The 19,328-nt window shown below is 50.7% G+C and overlaps 9 protein-coding genes across 9 annotated transcripts; 6 read left to right on the top strand and 3 right to left on the bottom strand.

Annotated features, from left to right (window-relative positions):
* Positions 1-62: 62 nt before the first annotated feature.
* On the top strand, positions 63-2,064 carry V8C40DRAFT_257402 (uncharacterized protein). The gene is made up of 2 exons (XM_083218488.1): positions 63-451; positions 531-2,064. Exons 1-2 carry the CDS (start codon positions 317-319, stop codon positions 1,875-1,877), a joined length of 1,482 nt encoding a protein of 493 aa, XP_083068123.1. The 5' UTR covers positions 63-316; the 3' UTR covers positions 1,878-2,064.
* A 2,124-nt stretch (positions 2,065-4,188) lies between these two features.
* On the bottom strand, positions 4,189-4,897 carry V8C40DRAFT_257404 (uncharacterized protein; the record flags this gene model as incomplete). Its single annotated transcript, XM_083218489.1, has 1 exon — positions 4,189-4,897. A coding segment is annotated over exon 1 (278 nt), but the record flags the coding sequence as incomplete, so codon positions are not given.
* Positions 4,524-6,650, bottom strand: V8C40DRAFT_257405 (glycosyltransferase family 32 protein). The gene has a single exon (XM_083218490.1). The coding sequence runs from the start codon at positions 6,200-6,202 to the stop codon at positions 5,117-5,119; it is 1,086 nt and encodes a 361-aa protein (XP_083068125.1). The 5' UTR covers positions 6,203-6,650; the 3' UTR covers positions 4,524-5,116.
* A 1,672-nt stretch (positions 6,651-8,322) lies between these two features.
* V8C40DRAFT_257408 (glycosyltransferase family 64 protein) lies at positions 8,323-9,964 on the top strand. The gene is made up of 2 exons (XM_083218491.1): positions 8,323-8,845; positions 8,910-9,964. The coding sequence occupies exons 1-2, from the start codon at positions 8,559-8,561 to the stop codon at positions 9,697-9,699; spliced, it is 1,077 nt and encodes a 358-aa protein (XP_083068126.1). The 5' UTR covers positions 8,323-8,558; the 3' UTR covers positions 9,700-9,964.
* V8C40DRAFT_123781 (uncharacterized protein) lies at positions 9,823-11,374 on the bottom strand. The gene is made up of 3 exons (XM_083210973.1): positions 10,788-11,374; positions 10,026-10,714; positions 9,823-9,958 (listed from the first exon to the last, which is right to left on the bottom strand). Exons 1-3 carry the CDS (start codon positions 10,800-10,802, stop codon positions 9,946-9,948), a joined length of 717 nt encoding a protein of 238 aa, XP_083068127.1. The 5' UTR covers positions 10,803-11,374; the 3' UTR covers positions 9,823-9,945.
* On the top strand, positions 11,351-12,288 carry V8C40DRAFT_257414 (uncharacterized protein). The gene is made up of 2 exons (XM_083218492.1): positions 11,351-11,752; positions 11,822-12,288. The coding sequence occupies exons 1-2, from the start codon at positions 11,564-11,566 to the stop codon at positions 12,248-12,250; spliced, it is 618 nt and encodes a 205-aa protein (XP_083068128.1). The 5' UTR covers positions 11,351-11,563; the 3' UTR covers positions 12,251-12,288.
* A 396-nt stretch (positions 12,289-12,684) lies between these two features.
* Positions 12,685-13,947, top strand: V8C40DRAFT_257415 (uncharacterized protein). Its single transcript, XM_083218493.1, has 2 exons — positions 12,685-13,282; positions 13,460-13,947. The coding sequence occupies exons 1-2, from the start codon at positions 12,903-12,905 to the stop codon at positions 13,467-13,469; spliced, it is 390 nt and encodes a 129-aa protein (XP_083068129.1). The 5' UTR covers positions 12,685-12,902; the 3' UTR covers positions 13,470-13,947.
* Positions 13,948-13,958: 11 nt separating this feature from the next.
* Positions 13,959-15,553, top strand: V8C40DRAFT_257418 (DUF3659 domain-containing protein). Its single transcript, XM_083218494.1, has one exon. It carries the CDS (start codon positions 14,536-14,538, stop codon positions 15,376-15,378), a length of 843 nt encoding a protein of 280 aa, XP_083068130.1. The 5' UTR covers positions 13,959-14,535; the 3' UTR covers positions 15,379-15,553.
* An 832-nt stretch (positions 15,554-16,385) lies between these two features.
* On the top strand, positions 16,386-19,145 carry V8C40DRAFT_283684 (DUF3659 domain-containing protein; the record flags this gene model as incomplete). Its single annotated transcript, XM_083222009.1, has 4 exons — positions 16,386-16,464; positions 16,536-18,712; positions 18,778-18,951; positions 19,011-19,145. The coding sequence occupies 4 exons, from the start codon at positions 16,386-16,388 to the stop codon at positions 19,143-19,145; spliced, it is 2,565 nt and encodes an 854-aa protein (XP_083068131.1).
* Positions 19,146-19,328: the final 183 nt, after the last annotated feature.

Genomic DNA, 19,328 nt, shown 5'->3' on the forward strand with positions numbered 1-19,328 from the left:
TTTTTGTTGGGGGGTCCATCCATGATTTTCTACCGAGATAATTTACATGTACTGATACGATTCTTCTAAATACCGTAGCAAGCGCCATGCATGTGAATCCGGCATCGTGCTTACCTTATATTCGCATTCGCTTACACCTGCTGGTTCAATTTTGATATTTACGAGACAAAAGACGTCATGTATATCTAGATCGAGGTCTACACGCTCCTACATGAATAGTCTTCCATTCTGATTTCATCTCACCCTGTTTGCTCTTGGATCAGTTGAATTGTCTATTGCACTGCTGTTTGATAAGAAACAAAAACAAACCGAAGGCATGCAGCGGCATCGGAAAAACGGCGAGAGCAAGTCTCGAGTCGCCATCATCGGCACTGGATTGGCGGGACTAACGACGGCATATCTGCTGCACAACGACAAGAAGAAGCGCTACGAGGTGACGCTCTTTGAACAGGTTCGTGCTGATATTGAAAAGACTTGAACTGTCCGCCTCAACTTAGACCTCATCTCATCACAACTCATCACAATCTCAGGCACCCAAATTCTCGCTCGATGCCGCCTCCGTCACCGTCAAGAGTGACAAGACAGGCACCCTCGAGCGCATCGACATCCCCCCTCGCAGCTTCTGCAGAGGCTACTATGAAAACCTGTGCCGCATGTACGACCACATCGGCGTGCCCTTTCAGCGAATCCAGCTCATCTGGGTCTTTGCCAAAGTCTCTGCCGCCACGCAGACTCAGATCCCCAGCCATGAGGACGCAGAGACGATGCCCGGCAGCTACTTTGTCTACGGCAAGAGGCTGCACGAGGCGCTGCTCGTCTCGCCGCACTTTTGGGGCGGGTCGCTGCAAAACATATTGCAGACGTTTTACCTGGCCATCTGTCACATCTGGTTCTTTGCTGCTTGTTTCTTGTTGAGGCCGTTGTCGATTAAGCCCGAGACGTATCTGGATGTGAAATCGGGATCCAAGGATGTTGCCAGTTGCGAGTCGTTTCGGCAGTATCTTGATCGGATCCGGTTGCCGCAGAATTACGTGCTGTATTACTTGCTGCCTGTGCTGAGCATCATCTGCAGCTGTTCTCACGCCGAGATGCTGGATTTCCCGGCTAGTGATGTGACGGAATTCATGAAGGGATCGTTTTTGCAAAAGACATATGTTGCCAGTGGCGGAATCAACAGAGTCCAGGCGACGCTGGCTGAAGGAATTGAGGACGTCCGACTGGAAACCCGAGTTACAAAGGTGGACCGAGTTGATGGTGGTGTTCGGATACGCTACGAAAGCACGCAAGATGCCACACGCTCTGCTTCCGAGGAGACGTTTGATCGTGTGGTGCTTGCCGTATCGCCAAATGTTGCGGCCGCCATCTTTAATCCGTCCAAGCCCATGTTGAGCGTCATCCCCACGGCTCCCGTCACAAGCACAGTTGTTGCTCCTCTGTCTTCGGGATTGTCCATTGTGCAGGAACAGACTCACATTCCATCTGGACAGTGTTCGTATCGCCGTGGAGATGCTCAAGTCATGGCATTTAGGACAACCTTTTCCGAGAGTGTCGTCCAGACCGAGTCATTACATTATCTCTCTGACGGACTCATTGTCAGGACGAGCCCTGTTGGAGATGCGCCCGAGCTTAAGGGGGCGCTGGACACATCGAGATTTACACGGACGCTGCGCACCACGGAAAGCAGAGGCATGGTGCAGAAGGTCATGGGGACAGGCAAATCAGATCCTGCAGAGGCGGGCGTGTGGGTGAATGGGAGGGATAATGTGTGGATTGTGGGATCTTGGTGCTGGGACGGCATGGTGTTGCTGGAGGGATGTATTATATCGGCCATGAGGGTGGCACGAGATCTTGGTGTGGCTGTCCCATGGCAGCAGTAGATATTTTGTATCGTTTTCGTTGTTGTTGTTAGTACTTGTTTGCATGAAGATACCTCTGGGTTTTGGTGTTTTGACTTTGTTGATGGAAATAGAGTGAGCGGACTGAGAGTCTGAAGCGTTTTTGTTATCCTCTTCTTATTCTAGATCAGTTCCATCATGTTTATACCCCACCTCGCATAAAACATTCTGATAAGTCTCCAAGTCATACTTAGATTGAATGTATGGCTGTCGATACTCTTGCGCCCGTATGGATACTTTGGGAAGATGCAAATGTTGGATATTGACGAGATTATAGCGCGTTCCTTGAATTTTTCAGATACCCAAGAGATGATGAGATTGACTGCAAACAGGAATCGAGACGGAATAGTAAGCAAGTTGGCTTTGGACACCGAAAAGCCAATGTTCCGCGGGATAAAGGACAAATATGTACTCGGAGGACCCGGTGGGATTGAGACAACGAGATCGTTTCCTTTATGAGCAACTCAACTATATTGGACACTACCTTCTTAATGCGATTTCATCCAACTGTGAATCAAATCTCTGCTCGCTAGAATACTGCTTAGTATGCTTGAATACTTTTAAACACGGTCAGTGTAGGTGATTACAGTTTACACTGCTGTCAGAAAGCTTCCCGTCCGTGTTTTCCTCTTCTAGACTGATCACAGCCAAGGGATATCTCCTAATATCAGCAAGTGTTGGCGATTGGACGGCGTTATGAGAAGCATTTGGACTGGTTACACTGTAACAATCAGCAGTTAAGAGTCATCAGAGAACTTTGCACCTTAAAAGATGCCAGCGGACATCTTGATATAGCATATGAAGAGCACCCCGACGACATTTCAGAGTCAGTCCGACTGATTCAATCTTGTCAACCCAATATTACCAGTCATGACATTATTCTTCTTGTTGATTGAGCACGCGTCACTATTATTCCGACAGTGAGGCATAGTAATAGTAGTAGTGAATCATTCTTTTAATTGCATTACGATTCCAAGTTAAATAGGGTCGAGGTGATCAGGTAGAAGCTACAAACTGTCGTGATGCAGTCTTCACTATTCATGTCTCTGGTATCACGAAATCTCAAAGAGCACAAAAAGGGGCTAGATCCGGTCAGTGGTTAGATCACATCATTCGTAACGCCGAGGTCAACAGCCGAGGGGTGATGAGTCGGCATAATATTTCCTTTGATGGCGTTGAATTGAGTTTGTGTTGGCCGCTGCCGTCAACGCCTCTTTATCTTAAAACCATACATACAGAGAGTGAAATGGCCGAGTGACCGGTATGAGAAGGAATATATATAGTTGAGTAAATAATCTCAGCTAAGATACTCTGATAATCACCTGGGGTGAAAACAAACGGCATAACAGCGGTAACACAAACTGCCTTGTCAGTTTAGAGTTGAGCCATCATTTTTCTGATTTCGATAGATCTAGGGTAATAGCAGGCATGTGTGTGGCTTAGGTATCGTCAAGATGTTTCAGCCACTCACCTTGACACCGGCACATCCTCGGATAACTCGATGCAGCAAAACCAAATCCGTCTCCCGCTGACAAAAACTGCCATACAAGTACAGTCATCAAGCCTGAAGGTAATCAATCTTACTGCAGCCAGTAATTCATCCGACAACCAAAATAAACCAGCCAGCAAATCATCACCCAAGGTGGCGTCTTGCTCTGGTCTTCCCTCAGGCACAGCCCCCCTTGTCTTGTCTTTCCAATCCTTTTTTCCTTTTTAGCTGCGTCAATCCCTTAAAGCAGCATTTGCTGTTTTCTGCCCAGCCAATGTCTTTGCCAAGACCCCCACCGCTGCATGGGCTGCATGTGTAGCGCCTTGGTGATGGGTAACCATGACGCCTTTGACTTTCTTGGGGGCTTCGGAGAGATTACAGAACAGCTCAGCAACATGTAGACACTAATTACTCATTGATGTTCATTAGGCAGACGCGGAAAATGGAGGGGGATCCATTGCTCTGCGTCAATTCCGCCCGCATAACGAGGCTCAGGCTCAAAGCTGAAGATACAGTAGCAAACAACAAATAACAAAAGAGTAAAGAAGAACGGGAAGAAAAAAAGCCTTGTGAGGGGGGGGGGCTGTAAAAACGGATTGACGGAGCAACAATATATGCACTCACGCACCGCACATCCATCTCTATCTCGTGTGGAGCAAGAAAAGACCATCACATCAGCCCGTTTCGGACTTTGTCACAGCATTTGGTGCTTGGCGACATCACTCTAATCCCCGTTGATTTGCTAAATGGCCCGCCACCCGGGCGCGGAAATCATGATTTGCGCGGTGCTACGTAATTCTGTAACCCCAACTCTGGGCGGCCTCAACTAGTGGTTTTTTTGCCCATTTCCCTTTTTTTTTTTTGGAATATTTTTTTTCTTACTCTGGCCCGACTATGTGGGCGGGGGTGGAGATCATTTTACTGTATGTAACGGTGGTGGCTGGATCGTCATAAGGCAAATCGGGCAATGCGATGCGATGCGATCACGGCTAGCATGACAAAACTGAATAGTAGCATGATGAACCAACAGCACAGACAGATTTCGATGGCTTTGACACATGCCAAGCAGCTGCAAAAGCCACGCACTGATCATTGCGGTGACAAAACGCTTGGCACAGAAAACGCAAACAAGTAAAGAATCATGAACCTCAAAGGTGGATATTCTTGGTATTCTCTATCATTACAACTGTGGTGCGGTGGTTCTTGTTCCCCCGCTTCCGCTATAGCATAGAATGCTTTCATGTTCCCTATAGATTCCCAATCCAATGACGCCGAGCTGGTAGCCAAAAGCAAGCCAACATGTATACCTCCCCCCATAGTTGCCATCCCGTGCCGTTTCGTATTCGTTGGTCCTCCTGGGAACCGCTGAGGTAAAAGAGAAAAAAAAAAAATAAACTGTAAAAAAAAAAGAGAATCGTCCAAATCGAGATCGCCGGCGTATTCCTGTGCGCCCCTCATCGCATGCCCATGGTGTAATAAGTCGACAAAGAAATATTTGAAAACACTAAGCGGGTATCTTTCTCTAAGAAAGGGTAGTAATGCCGAGTACTACTGGTGCAATAGTAGTAGAATTAAGTGTAAAAAAACGCGAGTAAGATAATTGATGCGGAGCGGATTTTAGAGACGCTGTGTGGAGAATGGGAGAGACGAAAAGCCAAAGTAAAGTGACGGACAAGGTGGTAATGATGCCCGTCACTGTTCAAGTAAGATCAAATGTAAGCGGACTGTCGCTTTACACCATGGATTGGCTGATGCTGGGCTTCCTCCCCCTCGTCGGTGACCAGCTGCTTCGGGAGGCCACGCGGCCAAAGGGGAAGAGGCGGCATCTTCGGCGATACGACCGCTTTGACGTGGTCCAGAAGTAGGCGCCCAAAAAGAAGACCGTCAGGACCACAAAGAGCAGGCCCAGGTAGAATGTATAGTGCTCGCCAATTGTCAGGAACAAGGCGGCATCCCAGCCGTGCCAACTGCTGGCGCCGCCGTGGACAAAGATGGGCGTCGTGACCTTGCCCCGGAGCATGTGAGGCGCCATATCGCCGTGCTCGTCGGACAGGATGTAGACGGGGCGGCTGAGGCGGCCCTTCATGAGGTGACGGACGTACGACATCCACTGGTTGGAGTAGAACATGCAGCCGGTGCTGAGCATGTTCTCGACGTAGGGGATGCGCATCGGCAGCGCCCAGTGCAGGTCATGGCTGGGCACGTTCTCCAGCAGCTGCGTCAGGAACGGATGGCCAGGCTCAGTCGCGATAAAGGCATTGTTGACGCCTGCTGGGTGAGCGCCGGGAGACACGTAGGGCAGGCGGACAATGGGCGTCGAGTCGAGAGGCACACGACAAGTAACATCGAGGTCGACGTAGATGCCGCCCGAGTGGTGCAGCAGAGCATAGCGGAGGATGTTGGCGCGCTGGATGTTTTGGGCGTAGCCGGTGTAGTGAGGCAGGATATCGGGGTAGAACTCGGCGATAAAGGCCGTGGCATTGACGTCGGTCCACAGCTGGTGCTGCCAGTCTGGGTGCAGATCGGTGCAGCTGGTGATGGCGGCCTGGTACTTGGAGACGCTGGCGTTGCCCAGGGCGATCTGGTGGATGATTTTGGGAACGACGACGGGGCCGAGAGACGAATACGATGACTCGAGATCGGTGGACGAGGCGTTCTCTGGGTGTCGATACAGAATGTCGGGGTGGTTATGCAGCAGCGGGTAGAATGTGCTGTACGTCAGGACGATTTCGCCCAGCTCGTGGATGTGCCGGCGGAACAGGACGGTGAACCAGAAGACGGCAATGGCCGTCAGGGCCACGATGTTTCGGGCTCGCATCGTGGGGGGAAAGTGAAGATGCTGAGAATGAAGATCGATCAAGAGCGGACAGAGATGAATAGAAAAAGTAAAAAGTAAAGGCGGAGACAAAGACAAAGAGGGAGCAATGGCGGAGGGAAAAGAAAAAGATATAGTACGTAAGGATGAGACACCAGACGATAGATAAGAGAGTGAGCGGATCGCAATGCGCAACGCAGATCGCCGACCGAGCTGAGTTTCCCTATTCCCCTTAATCCCAGTCAAACCAGCTCCTTATTTAGTCGAACTCCTATAGTGGCGCTCTACCCTTTATTCTTTCTTTTCAAATCAAAACTTGCTTGTCGTATACTCGTATGTAAGGATGTTAAAGATGGAGATGTGGTGATGAAATTTGGTGGCCCGCCAGGTTTGTTGTAGAGCTTCGGGCCGGGCAAGCGAGGCGCAAGAGAAAAGAAATAGCATTTCGGCGTCTTCAAAGTTGCTAACTATTTTACCTACTATAATTATGGGACTGGCCACCACCCCCCCCCTTTTTTTTTTTGCCCAGAGTCTGCCGTGGAATCACAGAGTTCGAATGGAACGCCTTCAAACGCAATTTAGCTGGTGGCTTGTCCAAGGAAGAAAAAACTGTCTGTCCATCCCTTGTCTCCCCTTGTTCGTCCTCCTCCTTGCCGAACGTTGCAGCGTAGCGGGTATCGCATACCTGAGCGGTACCTGGATGGGCCAGCCTGACTGCAAGTACCGTCTACCTTGCCCGCGCCTGGAACTGCGGCAGTCCGTAGCTCTGCGACACCTCGGACCCGGCAAATAAAAATGGAAAAAGGCGGACTCGGGGCTAGGCAAGCTTCCTTGGCGTGGCTCACGATTTGATGACGCTGCCCGTCAGATGCAAATGCGCTGGAAGGGGCCTGGCGCGATGGCCCTGGGGCGGCTTCACGGCAGCGCCATCAGGCCCTACAGCCTGCTACAGCCAACCGCGGCTGCAGGGTGACGGGGATAGAAGCGCCGGTGATTGGGCATCGAATCCATGGGCGGATCACCGTCGATGTTGGCCCCTGTCCAAGTGCTGAGAGCGAGGCCCTGGGCTGGGGCTGGGGGTTGCTTGGCAGCGCTGGAACTAGGAAAACTGGCTCAATGATTCTGCTGGTCTGGCTAGTACCGTACGAGTATTCTCCATTTGCCTATTCGCCAAAGGAGTGCCGGAGGATTTGACCAAGGTGCTCCGATGCCCATCCCATCCATCGTCTGTCTGGGCACTCACTAGCCCGGGCTTCGGGGTGCCTCCTTGGCCCGACGGACGCGAATAGGATTGGGACGGAGTGCAGTTGCCATGGCACGAGGCACGGGGCTTGGAACTTAGCGAAGTCCGACTATCAATCACAGAGGAAAAATGTTTCCGTGTAATATCAGCTCTAGTTCTAGTTCTCGTTCTGGTTCCACTTCTGGTAGTCCTGATTCCAGATCTGGGTTGTGGAAGCCACGGACAAGTTCGAACAACGGAGAACAAGAACGAGGAGAATTACAGAAAACGGACTTGTCCGTGTCCACGGCATGGTATGATCGCACTAGGTAGTACTCCGTAGTTTTGTATTAGGAGACGCCTCCCTTCCGCTTATATCAGCGGATCATCGGCGGCAAACAAAACAACTTGCTACAGTCCAGCAGCACAGTCCATACAAACAAAAATAGCCTGCTTATCTATCCGTACGTTGAAATTAAAGTAGAGCAATACAGGACACGCGGACTTTCAGATACGCGTTGAGGGATAATTTTCAACGGCCCTGAGCACGGATCCGAGGTATCCAGACCCGATTTATTCTAGAACGTTAAGAGTCCGCGGGAAGGGCCCAGCAGAATGGATGGGAATTTAAAGTTGCCTCGGCCGGGCAGCTCCGCTCAACGTGGCATCAGGCGATGTGCCTTCAACCTCATGGCCAGACCTGAATTACGGAGTCTTCGGCTCGAATCGAGAGGCAAGTCGCTGCAGTGTTGATAATCAATCAAAAAAAGTCACATGTAATACAGTCTCGCGGGCACGTGAGCTGTTATTTGCACGGCGCTGAGCTAAGCTGGCCAAGAGTGCCGGGTTACGTCATTCTGGATCGCTGCGTCGGCCGCAATTGGCGCTACGGCATCTTAGACTCCGTGCAAGTGCTCCGTGCTATTTCCCTTGCAATTCCCATTCCCTTATCCCTTCTGTGGCACGTGACCCCCTTCTCCCAGTGTCTTTGCTGGCCATCACAAGCCAAAAGCTGCAAAAAGCTTCCTTCAAGATGCTGGTATCAGTCGATTTGCACATGTTTGCAGCTGCAGAGTCGCTCGTGACAGCAGCTGAATCTCGACCTCCCTGAAGAGCAGGAAATTCCACCGGCCACAGATGCTCGCCTCCATGACGTCGTGCCTCAGCTGGCTGCAGGCGCCCCGGTTCAGGAGAAGCACAACCATCTTGTCCGCGCTGATTCTCACCATCGTCACTATCGTGCTACTGGTCAATCCTGCGTCAGACCTGAAAGCCATTGGGCATTCGAAGCCAGTGTCTGAGGCGTCGGGGACCGGATACCCTCGGTGCAGCGACCGCACAGATACCAACATCACCTACCCGTTGGAATCATGGCGGGAGGCAGCTGAAACCAAGTTTGGCGGGCTAATGGATGACAAGTTTACGTATGTGCAGGATTGATGTTCTGTAGCTGTGAATATGGAATGATACTGACGATGAATCCTGTAGAATTGCCATGTCAACGTTCCATCGCCCGAGGGAACTCCATCGAACCCTCAACACTCTTCTATCCACCAAGATCCCGTCGCTGCACGAAATCGTCGTCATTTGGAACAACTTTGATGAGAAGGAGCCCGATAGCTTCGTTTCCGAGTACGGTGTCGTCGTGCGGTACCGCAAGCCAACCCGCGATAGTCTAAACGAGAAGCTTTGGCCCGATCCCAAATACAAGACCAAGGCCATTCTCCTTTCAGATGACGACGTCTACTACCGGCCCGACGATCTCGAGTTCGTTTTCCAGATGTGGCGAAACTTTGGCAGGGACAGAATGACCGGCGCTCTCGCGCGCTGCGCTTCGGCTCTTCCCTCTGGCCAATGGGACTACAACTTTTGCTCCCAAAAGGAGCACCAAGACGTCTATGCGCTCATCTTGACCAATTTAGCATTCACACACATTGCATTTCTCGATTATTACTTTTCCGATGACCCTGCCGCCACCAAGATCCGCAATTATGTCGACGAAGCCTTCAACTGCGAGGACATTGGTCTCAACTTTGTTGCCTCAATGTTGACTGGCTCAGGTCCTCTTTTAGTCCGTGCGAGCGGTCAATATGTCAACTTGGACCCTTCAGGTGGCATCAGCAGACATCCAGGCCACATGGAAGCGCGCAGCAAGTGTCTCAACGTTTTTGCCGACGCCTTTGGGTGCATGCCGCTAGTCGACGAGGTAGGACGGATAGAACACGGGGTAAAACACAATGTATGGTACAAATCCGTGTGGAATCGGATTTTCGGATAGAGTCTCTGCTCAGGAAGCAGCGTATAAGATTTTCACGTAATATTAATGATAATGAAACCGATACACATGTATATGTACATGACAAACGACACGCCCTGAGGAGGGCATCAATCATTACACTAGACGAGTAACAAACGCAGAAAACAATATGAGAGAAAACGTCAACACCTCACCAAAGGTGTGGTATGATTTCAACTAAAAGAAACACGCCGCCATATCATATCAAATTCGTCGCAATTCAATCACTTAGTCCATATCACTGTCGGCGTTTATCGTTAGCAATGTCCGATATATATCTCGGTGACAAGGGGAGGACAATCTCTTACAGTAAAGCCAGTGTCAAGTCTCCGTGGATCTTCGCCTTCAACTCAATCTGGATATCTAGATTTAAGTCGAGCCGCAGCTTGAGCGGGTTCTTCCCGTCATCCTTCTTCTGCGGCTGCATCTGCTGCTGTTGCATCTGCTGCTGCTGCATCTGTTGCTGTTGATACATCTGCTGCTGCTGCTGCGGCTGATACATTTGCTGTTGCTGCTGGTTGCGCTGCTGGTGCGGCACCATCTCCTGGTCTCTCTCGTCATACTGGTCTTCTACCTGGCGCTGGAAGGGGGCCCTTCTCCTCCGGCGAGACTGGGGCTTGGTCTCGGTCTGGGCCTTTTCGCGGCTGCCGCTTGTTCGGCGGCGGCGGCGTTCCTCTTGCTGAGGGGGGGTCTTTGGTTCGTTGTCCTCTTGGTCTTCGTCGGAGTTGTCTTCGCTGAGCTCGCCTACTTTGCCGTTTTGCTGGCCGTTTTGCTGGGGCTCCTGCTCCTGCTCCGATGCGTTGTCGGAGTCGTTGCCGGCATCCTCATCTTCGTTGTCTTCCTGTTGTTGTTGTTGTTGTTGCTGTTGAGGCTCTGGCTCCTGACGCTCGGACTGTTGACGCTGGGGTTCCTGACGCTCGGGCTCCTGCTGTTGTTCCGGCTCTTGCTGCTCCGGCTCTTCTCTAGTCGGGGAGCTAGTGTCCAGGTTCTGGGGTTTCTGAAGAAATGTTAGTTTGATATGGCTATTTATTGCCATGCACGGACTGCCTGCGTTGTATGGTTAAACAAACCTCATCTGAAGACATGGTTGGTGAGTTTTAGAGGTATCGTGTTATGAACAAATAATGTATAAGTCGGGAGACTCAAGAGCAAACAGCAAACAAATTGGGATTTTGATTCAATTGGGGTTTTGGGAAATGCGAGATATTGTCGTCTTGGAGTTATTCAACTCTTTCTGTATGTCGAAATGAGGCGTAGGTCCGCGACGGCTGGCTTTTGTGGCTCAAGAGCAACATTTGGATCAAGGTCCCACCCCGAATTTCTCTTGATATCGAGTGACGCAACATCGATGTGTCTCATTCTCCTTTGTCGAAGCTAAAAACAACATATTAAAACCTGGACAAGATGGTCTAAGGAGTCGCATAACTTTTCTCACTCCCCCCCCTGTCAATTTTGGTGGCGCCCATGACGTGCCAACTTTATGATCACACAATCCAAAACCTGGGAAGAAACGGCTGTCATCTGCGAAAAAAGTCCCAAGACTTCACGCCATGGGCGTCAAATTCATGCCTGGTGAAGTCATCGGATGGGCTATCCCGGAAACTGTGACCAGGATTGGAGCTTCTAGCCCCCCCACAGTTACGCCGCGGGATCTCGATCGCCTCATGCAAGGCCCCCCCTCTCACGGGGGATATGGGGTCTATGGAAACAAGCATATACGAAGTATACCAAACATGGCAGACGAAACTCACACGGTCCGTCCATAAAAAAACGTCATTCTACGGGAGTGTCCCCCGGGATACTGTTTGTTACATGCTAAAGCTACAGTACACGGCCGACTACAACCATGGTCATTGGGCTTCTTGCCATCACGGCGATTCCCACCGTTACGGGTGTGGGCCAAGCCATCAGCGCTCAGAAGAAGGCCAACGCAGCGAATAAGGAAAAGGAAAAGTTTCGCCTGACGGCAGTTGTCGAGGAAGGGGACGAGGACGAAGACTACGAGACGGATTTCTGTGTGCTGAAAGATGGAAAGGTAGGGTCAACACAGACAGGTTTCCTTCCCTTTAGCGGCTGACTGACGGCATGGCTGACGGAGAACCAGTTGAATGTCAATATCCCGCTCGACACCGAGTTCCCTGGGTACGCCTTTTGCGGCTACTACTTCACGTACCCCAGCGAGGAGAAGCACCTGGGGTTAGTAACCACCATCTCTGATGATCCGCCGATGCTCAACTGGATGTACATCAACAAGGACACGCACGCTGTGGAGTACGGCGGACGCAAAGATACCCTTGGCCACGTCATTGGGCCCTGGGGATGGAGCGAGGACGAGTCCTTCTTGACCGTGCAAGGAAAAGACGAGTGCTTTGTGGCGAAGCTGGAGCGAGACGACAACGGGAGATCGCGGTGGGTGGTGTATTGGGATCCGGATAGCGAGATACTAGCCACGAGTGAGGTGGAGGAGTGCAAGCCGCTGAGGCTGAGGAGGAGGATGTTACTGGGCATGGACAGCAAGTATGTGAGAGACTAATAGGACAAATGACTAAAAAATTTAAAAAGTAAAAAGCCGGAGCGTGTTCCTTGATGGCATAATGTGTGGACAGGGGTTTTGGTTGCTTCATCTCGATGAGGTGGCTGCTGAGCGAACAAGCGTCGGGGCCGTCGTTCTCGGGAAAAACGGCCGAGAAGTCCCATAATATTTAGCAGGATGCTAATCCATGTCTGTCCATACTATGGAAAGGGTCATGCAGGAGGGAAATCAACCACGAGCGATTGCCTCATGATGACTTCATAGGGGTAATGTAGAGGTGAGGCGTGTGTAAATGAAAACAAATTAAGAAAGGAATGGATATGATGGATGAGAATCAGGGTTGAAGAGGGAAAACTGGGCAAGGCTGACGATCGGGGGGGTGGAGATTCGATGGGTATATCATTATGATGCTCCGGGGGCATTTGGATGGTGGGATGCTTGGATAGAGTAGAAAGGGCAAATAGCAAAAAGAAAAAAGCTGCTCATACTTGTCGATAACAGACTAAAAACTTATCTTCTCTATTTACCTTCAAGTGCTTCTTTTTCTCTTTCAACTTAAACGAATCTCATCCATCTCATTGTATCTCATCTCACTCTCACCCGATTCTCATTGAGGATATAGCCATCAACAACACCAACAACCACAGCAAACATGTCAAGTCAATCGATGGAAAAGGAGCGCACCGACTCGGCAGAGGACTACGGCTCCGACTCTGCCCCCGAATCAGTGCCTCCCCGCCGCGAGCGGAGACAAATGCAAAGGACACAGCGTCGCCCACAGCAGCAGCAACAGAACGGACCTCTGGACCAGCTGCCCGTCGGCGGCGAGCTGGGACAGGTCGGACAGACGGCAGGCGGAGTTCTGGGAGGCGTGACGAACACGCTGGGCAGCGTTACGAACAATGCCGTCGACCAGAAGGGAGGCGGCGACGGCGGGAAGAGCGACACGCTGAGGTTGCGGCTGGATCTCAACTTGGATATCGAGATTCAGCTCAAGGCCAAGATTCACGGTGATTTGGAGCTGGCGTTGTTGTAAGTCAAAACCACCCCCCCCCCCCTTTCTTCTTTTTCTCTTCTCCCTTCCCTAGCCCAGCCAACTGTCCCATCATCTACATCCGTCCCCCTGGGTATCACATTTTCTTACAAATGCGGCACCCGCATCTCTTCAGGACTGGCTAGTTATGAGGCTTAAAAAATTATGACCACCAGAGAAAAATAAAAAATACTGGACGAATCGGCTAATGACGTTGCGCTCTTGTTCACATCACCAGGAACTGAGAAGACAACGAATCACGTTTCAACAATTACCGGGCTGGGCGCTTTGCTGCCTATAGCGAGAGCCCTTGATCGCTCCCGACGTCTTACGACCTGATTTTTGGTGGATGATATTTTTTACATCCTTACGTTATCTTTTTTGTTTTAATCTGTTACAGAAGCCTCTTTTTTGTTTTTCCTATGTATGATTTGGGAGGGTCGGGGATGAGATCCGCAGGGGTCATGAGAATGGATGAGGCTTATTTGGATTTAGTGTGTGGGAGTGAACCAATTATAGCGCGGGAGGATGAATGTTGCCCTGTTTTTACGGTGGACTATTACGATTGTCTCACGTATGTATTGTCGCATAAAGAATGGAGATGCGAGCAGAGCCTCTGCTCCGGTGTCTTCTGGTTTAATACTATACAGTACATGATTCTACATTCTACGATGTGTCTACCTGGTATGTTGATGATGAAGAGGTTACAATAAGTCCAGCCACATGCAACGCGTCAGCCACAGTGTCACAAGCCACAGTTTCACGAGCCACAGTTTCACAACATGAGTTCATCGGCACGTGACACAGATCAAGCCACACTGGCGCCACATTCCATTGTCTCGGAGAATGGCTGTCATGTGGCTGTTGACTTCGACATTCGGAACTTGCTGCCGGAAACTAAACAGCTGAGGCGGAATAAAAGGTCCATAAGCTTGTCTGAGGCTGCAGAAACAAGTATCATTTCGCAAAGTTCCTGCAGCTGGGAATTAATTAAGCAACGTGGAGCATGTCTGCACATAAAGTTGGAAATTTCATGGCACATGCATGGACACCATACGCAATTCGTGGAGAAACCCCTGTAAGTGTATAAAGTAGGCCCGTCTTATTACGGGGAGGGATCGGCATGCGGGATGATGTACGGCCATGTCATCATCCACAAGGCAAGTGTGTGTGTTTTTCGCACATGATGACGGCATTGGCTCTTTATTTCTGACAGTGATGAGTGTGGGATAGATTCAGCTGCTGAAGCCTGATGCTTGTATCTAGAAGGCGGCATTACATCAATGTTAAAGCTTGGCTCTTTGTTAACGTGCTGTTTAACGCGGAATCTTCACTGTCATACCACAAATCCTCTTTGCACGACTTACTGCTTTTGACTATTTCTGTCCTGATGCCACATATGCAGTCACCCCCCAAGAGCCCGCAGTTGCCGTCGTGCGACAGAGATCGACAGGAACGACGACCTTCGTCTAGCCACAGACTCGTCATGCTACCGCGACCAGAAGACAAAAAAGAAGAGTCGCAGAATAGCAGTAGCAGTAGCAGTAACAACGCCAAACCTAAAAACCCGGACATCAAAATCCCGAGGATCCAGCCCATTGAGCAGGACGAGCCGCTGGCGTCCCGCGCCCAGGGCCTGGTGGGCAAGTTTGTCGATGAATTCGGCAACATTCTCGACTGGGATGGCACCGTGCTGGGGTCCGCGGAAGGCGATCTGCCCTCCATGGTGGGACGGCCTGTGTCTGAGTCCGGCGAGATCCTGGACAACACCGGGGAAGTGGTGGGTTATGTGTCGGAGAACCACACGAGGCCGAAGCTGAGCGACCTGGAGGGCGGGCTGAAGATTGACGGGGCCGGCAACATCTACAACAAGAACGGCGACATTGTTGGCAAGATGAATCAGCCTTCTACGAGAGAGGGAGGAGAGACTTCTGGACAGCAAGATGCGGGCCAGAGCAAGTCGTCACAGGATGCGGGAGCAAAGGCTAATGCTGCAACACCAAGTCCATCAGAGGTGTATCTGGATGTCAAATCAACACACGACGGCATCCAACTCATTATCAAGATACCCACCATTTTCAAAAATGAAAAATGAAAACTTCACTTAGATAGCTGGTTTTGGGTATACCAAGGTCGTTGGTAGGGACAATTCAGGCGTTGGTTGGCGTTGTCTGCTGTCAATCTGGCGATAGCATCATCTAACAATGCTACGTTACTTATGCAAGATACTATTAGAGGCTATTAATGAGTTAATTTCACATGGTTCTCACGATCCTCACATCTTCAAAGCTTGTGATTTACAGCCCATTCGTCATAACCATTCCTCAACCACACATCTTCAACTATTCATCCCACAGTACAACAACTAATCAAGGGGTGCATGATTTCACCGCCACACTTCTTCTATCCAGACTCCCCATAGAAACCTGTTTGAACGTGAGAAAACCCAACGCCACATGATAAATGAATACGACACCCATACAGCTAGGCTGTGGCGAGTGTGGCTTGCCCACGATGACAAGGTCGCCTCTCGGTCTCTCTCTGGAGAGGACATCCCTGCCTCGGGCCCACGCTACTGTGAGCTCCAAGGAGCTTCTCGTCCTGTGCGGGAGCTCGAGAGACAGCTGGTGGCTGTTGTCTGATATCATGGTGATATGATATCCCCTTGCTAAACGTGTTCAAACATGCTCCTTTGTTCAGCCACGGTGCTTTTCATCGGGGATTATCCATGTTGGAAAGACGTAATTGGGGTTCCCGTGTGCGTCATGCCGCGTTGAATATATTGCGTTGGATGGGGTATTCATCGAATCGAGATCATAGATTGTTGCTGTGACGCTGTCAAAGAATGGAGATGTTGCCATGGCAGTCAAGCATGTGTTTGTGAGCTTGTTGGAAATGTATGATGAAAGGCCGCAACTTTATTTTCCTGTCAGCTTTCATGTGAATATATGTATATATATATGTCCATGTGATAAGAAAGATTAAATATGCAATTGAGCTAAATCACAAACTACAAACTAATTCCTCTTTTCACATGTAAATTCTATTCAAATCGCAAAACACCAATATAACCATTTTGTGAATCTGAGTGTTGAATCCAAAATGCCGTTCCCAAAGCCAGTCGCTGTTCAGGGAGGTTGGCAGGTCAAGGAGAGCCCTCGTCAGGAGCAGGACAACCCAGGTTGGTTACAATACATCTCTACTGGATTACTGGTAATTTGCAAACATATGTCTAACAAGCTTCACAAATAGTTGACATGCGATCTGTCCCTCGGTCTGCCGCTGGCGTCGTGACCGACTCAGGAGATATCCTGGACCGCTCTGGAAAGTCCATCGGAAAGCTTGCCGAGTCAGGAGACCCTGGCCAGCTCGTGGGGAACGCAGTCACAGCTTCGGGAGATATCCTAGACTCATCAGGAAATGTCCTCGCCAAAGCTACTCTCAACGAGGAGGAGGAGGGTGGCGAATACACAACCGAAGCCACTGAGAAGGACCAGAAAGACCTGAAGGAGCAGAAGGACGACAAAGGCTGGGACCTGATGGGCAAGGGCAAGTCGGCCTATCAGACAGCTAGCAACCTCCAAAAGCCCGTCTCTCAAGGAATGGACCTGGTTAGTAGGATGCAGAAGCCCAGCGACGATGGACAGAGCTCAGCCACTGATTCCTCGATCCAGATGAGCCAAGGCGACACTAAGCAGCCACAAGAGGAGCTGGAGGGACAAGAGAAGACACTCGAAAAGGCTCCCGGGAAGGAAGGTGAAGAACCCATCTCAATGGAAGATAAATCCGATGAAGCCAAAGAGGAGCTGGGCAAGGGCTTAGGCAAGGATGCAGATGTTGAACCAGACAAGCTTCAGGAGGAAGCTCCCAAGCCATTGGAAGACGAAGGAATCGACAAAGAGACCGCTGGCGACCTGCAAGAGAAGCCTGATGAAACCTCCGCCGCCTTCAAAGAGGGTGAAGCCCTTGAGGAAGGCAGAGAACTTGCCAAAGACGAGGTGGAGGAAGGCAAGGACAAGGTGGAGGAAGAAGGAGAAAAGATTGACTTCTCAGAGCTCAAGGGAACCAAGGTCAACAAAGCCGGCAACCTCGTCAACAAGCAGGGCGATATTATCGGGCGTCTGGTTGAAGGCGACCCCAAGCAGCTCATCGGCAAGAGAGCAGACGAGAACGGACAAATCTGGAATGACGAGGGCAAGGTCATTGGCAAAGCTGAGCCATTGTCTCACCATGAGCGTGGCGATGAAAAGGACTTTGCTCCGTTCGAAAACTTCCCTGATGCCGTCGTGGAGGCTGATGGTCGTGTCATGTTCGATGGCAAGCAGGTTGGTGTTGTTGTCGAAGGCGACCCCAAGCATCTCAAGGGCAGCAAGGTTGACGAGGATGGTGACATCTTGGACCGACGAGGAAATGTTGTTGGCAAGGCAGAGGCCTGGGACGAACCTGAGGCTGAGCCCGAAGCTGTTGTCGACAAGTCTTCGCTGGCCGGCAAGAGAGTCAACAAGGCCGGCAATGTCGTTGATGGATCGGGAGCTATTTGGGGCAGAGTCATCGAGGGTAATATTAAGGCCCTGGTTGGACGTATGTGCGACAAAGAGGGTAATGTCCTGAGTGAGTCTGGAGATATTATTGGCAAGGCCGAGCTTGTCGGCGAAGGCGAACGAGAGGGCATGAAAGAGGGCCCCTTTGCCGAGCTGTCTGGCTGCACTGTCGCCAAGGACGGCACGGTTGTTACGCCTTCCGGTGATATCGTGGGAAGACTTACTGAGGGAGATCCCAAGAAGCTCTTTGGCCGTCAAGTTGATGAAGACGGAGACGTTGTCGATAGCAACGGAAACGTCTTGGGCAAGGCCGAGCGCTGGGAGCCGGAAGAGGTGGAGAGGAAGAAGGCCCCCTATGCCGGCCGCAAGGTGAACCGCGAGGGCAATGTCCTCGACGAAGAAGGAAACCTCATTGCGAAGCTCGTCAGTGGCGACGTCTCTGCCTGTTCCGGTAAGGAGGTTGACGAAGACGGCGATGTTGTCAACTACAAGGGCGACACCGTCGGACATGTCGCTCTCCTCGAAGACATCCCCAAGGAGACCGAGGAGGACATCAAGAAGCGTGAAGAGGCTGAGACTGACCGCAAGCTGGCTGCGAAGCTGGCTGGATGCATCGAGCAGTCTCTTGACAAGATCCGTCCCATCTGCAAGATGATTACGGATAAGATTAACACTGCTGAGAGGACTCCCAAGGAGGAGCTCGATGAGGAGCAGTTGGTCAGAGAGGTGAAGCCCCTGATTGAAGAGGGAGGCAAGATCCTGACTGAGACCAATGGCACCATCCGCGGTCTCGATCCCGATGGCCGCATCCAGCGAAACGCAAAGCACAAGGCGGGCACTAAGGAGGCATCGCCCGAGGAGTATCATCTCGCAGATGTGCTCAAGGAGGTGAGTACATGCCATTCTACGTGATTTAATTTAAGAGGATTGCTGGCTAACATGCAAATTTACAGCTCACTGGCACCATCACCCAGACCATCGACAACGCAAAGAGCAAGATCGAGGGCATGCCACACGCAAAGAAGGAGCTCAACCCGCTCTGGGGTCTCTTGTCGGAGCCCTTGTTCCAGATCATCGCCGCTGTTGGATTGCTGCTGACCGGCGTCCTGGGTCTTGTCGGCAAGCTGGTAAGCATCTACTTTTCGTTATACTATAAACGATCAATATGCTAATATGATATGTATAGCTGAGCGGTCTCGGCCTCGGCGGAATCCTCGACAATCTCCTCGGAACGCTTGGATTGAACAGGGTGCTCGACGGCCTTGGACTTGGCGGTGTCACTGACGCCTTGACTGGCAAGAGTGACAAGAAGAAGAAATAAATAATAATGGATTTCTTATTTGCATGAAAATACGACGTTATGAATGGGAATTATGAGGGTCAGAATGGGCTGGAAATGAACGAAAACGGAAGCTCGGAATTGTATGAGTTTGTATGGACGATGTATTAGTATTTGGTGTTTATTTTCGATTAGTATTAGTATCGCTGTAATGCAGTTAATGTC

Source organism: Trichoderma camerunense (genome assembly GCF_050948025.1).
Source record: "Trichoderma camerunense strain CBS 138272 chromosome Unknown V8C40scaffold_24, whole genome shotgun sequence".
Lineage (NCBI taxonomy): Eukaryota > Fungi > Ascomycota > Sordariomycetes > Hypocreales > Hypocreaceae > Trichoderma > Trichoderma camerunense.

What these genes read in the sequence shown, in the direction of transcription:
- V8C40DRAFT_257402 (XM_083218488.1), top strand. Translation starts at nt 317, where the DNA reads ATGCAGCGGCATCGGAAAAACGGCGAGAGCAAGTCTCGAGTCGCCATC. An exon ending in AGGTGACGCTCTTTGAACAG is followed by an intron (nt 452 to 530) that starts GTTCGTGCTGAT and finishes TCACAATCTCAG; the next exon opens with GCACCCAAATTCTCGCTCGA.
- V8C40DRAFT_257405 (XM_083218490.1), bottom strand. Translation starts at nt 6,202, where the DNA reads ATGCGAGCCCGAAACATCGTGGCCCTGACGGCCATTGCCGTCTTCTGG.
- V8C40DRAFT_257408 (XM_083218491.1), top strand. Translation starts at nt 8,559, where the DNA reads ATGCTCGCCTCCATGACGTCGTGCCTCAGCTGGCTGCAGGCGCCCCGG. An exon ending in CTAATGGATGACAAGTTTAC is followed by an intron (nt 8,846 to 8,909) that starts GTATGTGCAGGA and finishes TGAATCCTGTAG; the next exon opens with AATTGCCATGTCAACGTTCC.
- V8C40DRAFT_257414 (XM_083218492.1), top strand. Translation starts at nt 11,564, where the DNA reads ATGGTCATTGGGCTTCTTGCCATCACGGCGATTCCCACCGTTACGGGT. An exon ending in GTGTGCTGAAAGATGGAAAG is followed by an intron (nt 11,753 to 11,821) that starts GTAGGGTCAACA and finishes ACGGAGAACCAG; the next exon opens with TTGAATGTCAATATCCCGCT.
- V8C40DRAFT_257415 (XM_083218493.1), top strand. Translation starts at nt 12,903, where the DNA reads ATGTCAAGTCAATCGATGGAAAAGGAGCGCACCGACTCGGCAGAGGAC.
- V8C40DRAFT_257418 (XM_083218494.1), top strand. Translation starts at nt 14,536, where the DNA reads ATGCTTGTATCTAGAAGGCGGCATTACATCAATGTTAAAGCTTGGCTC.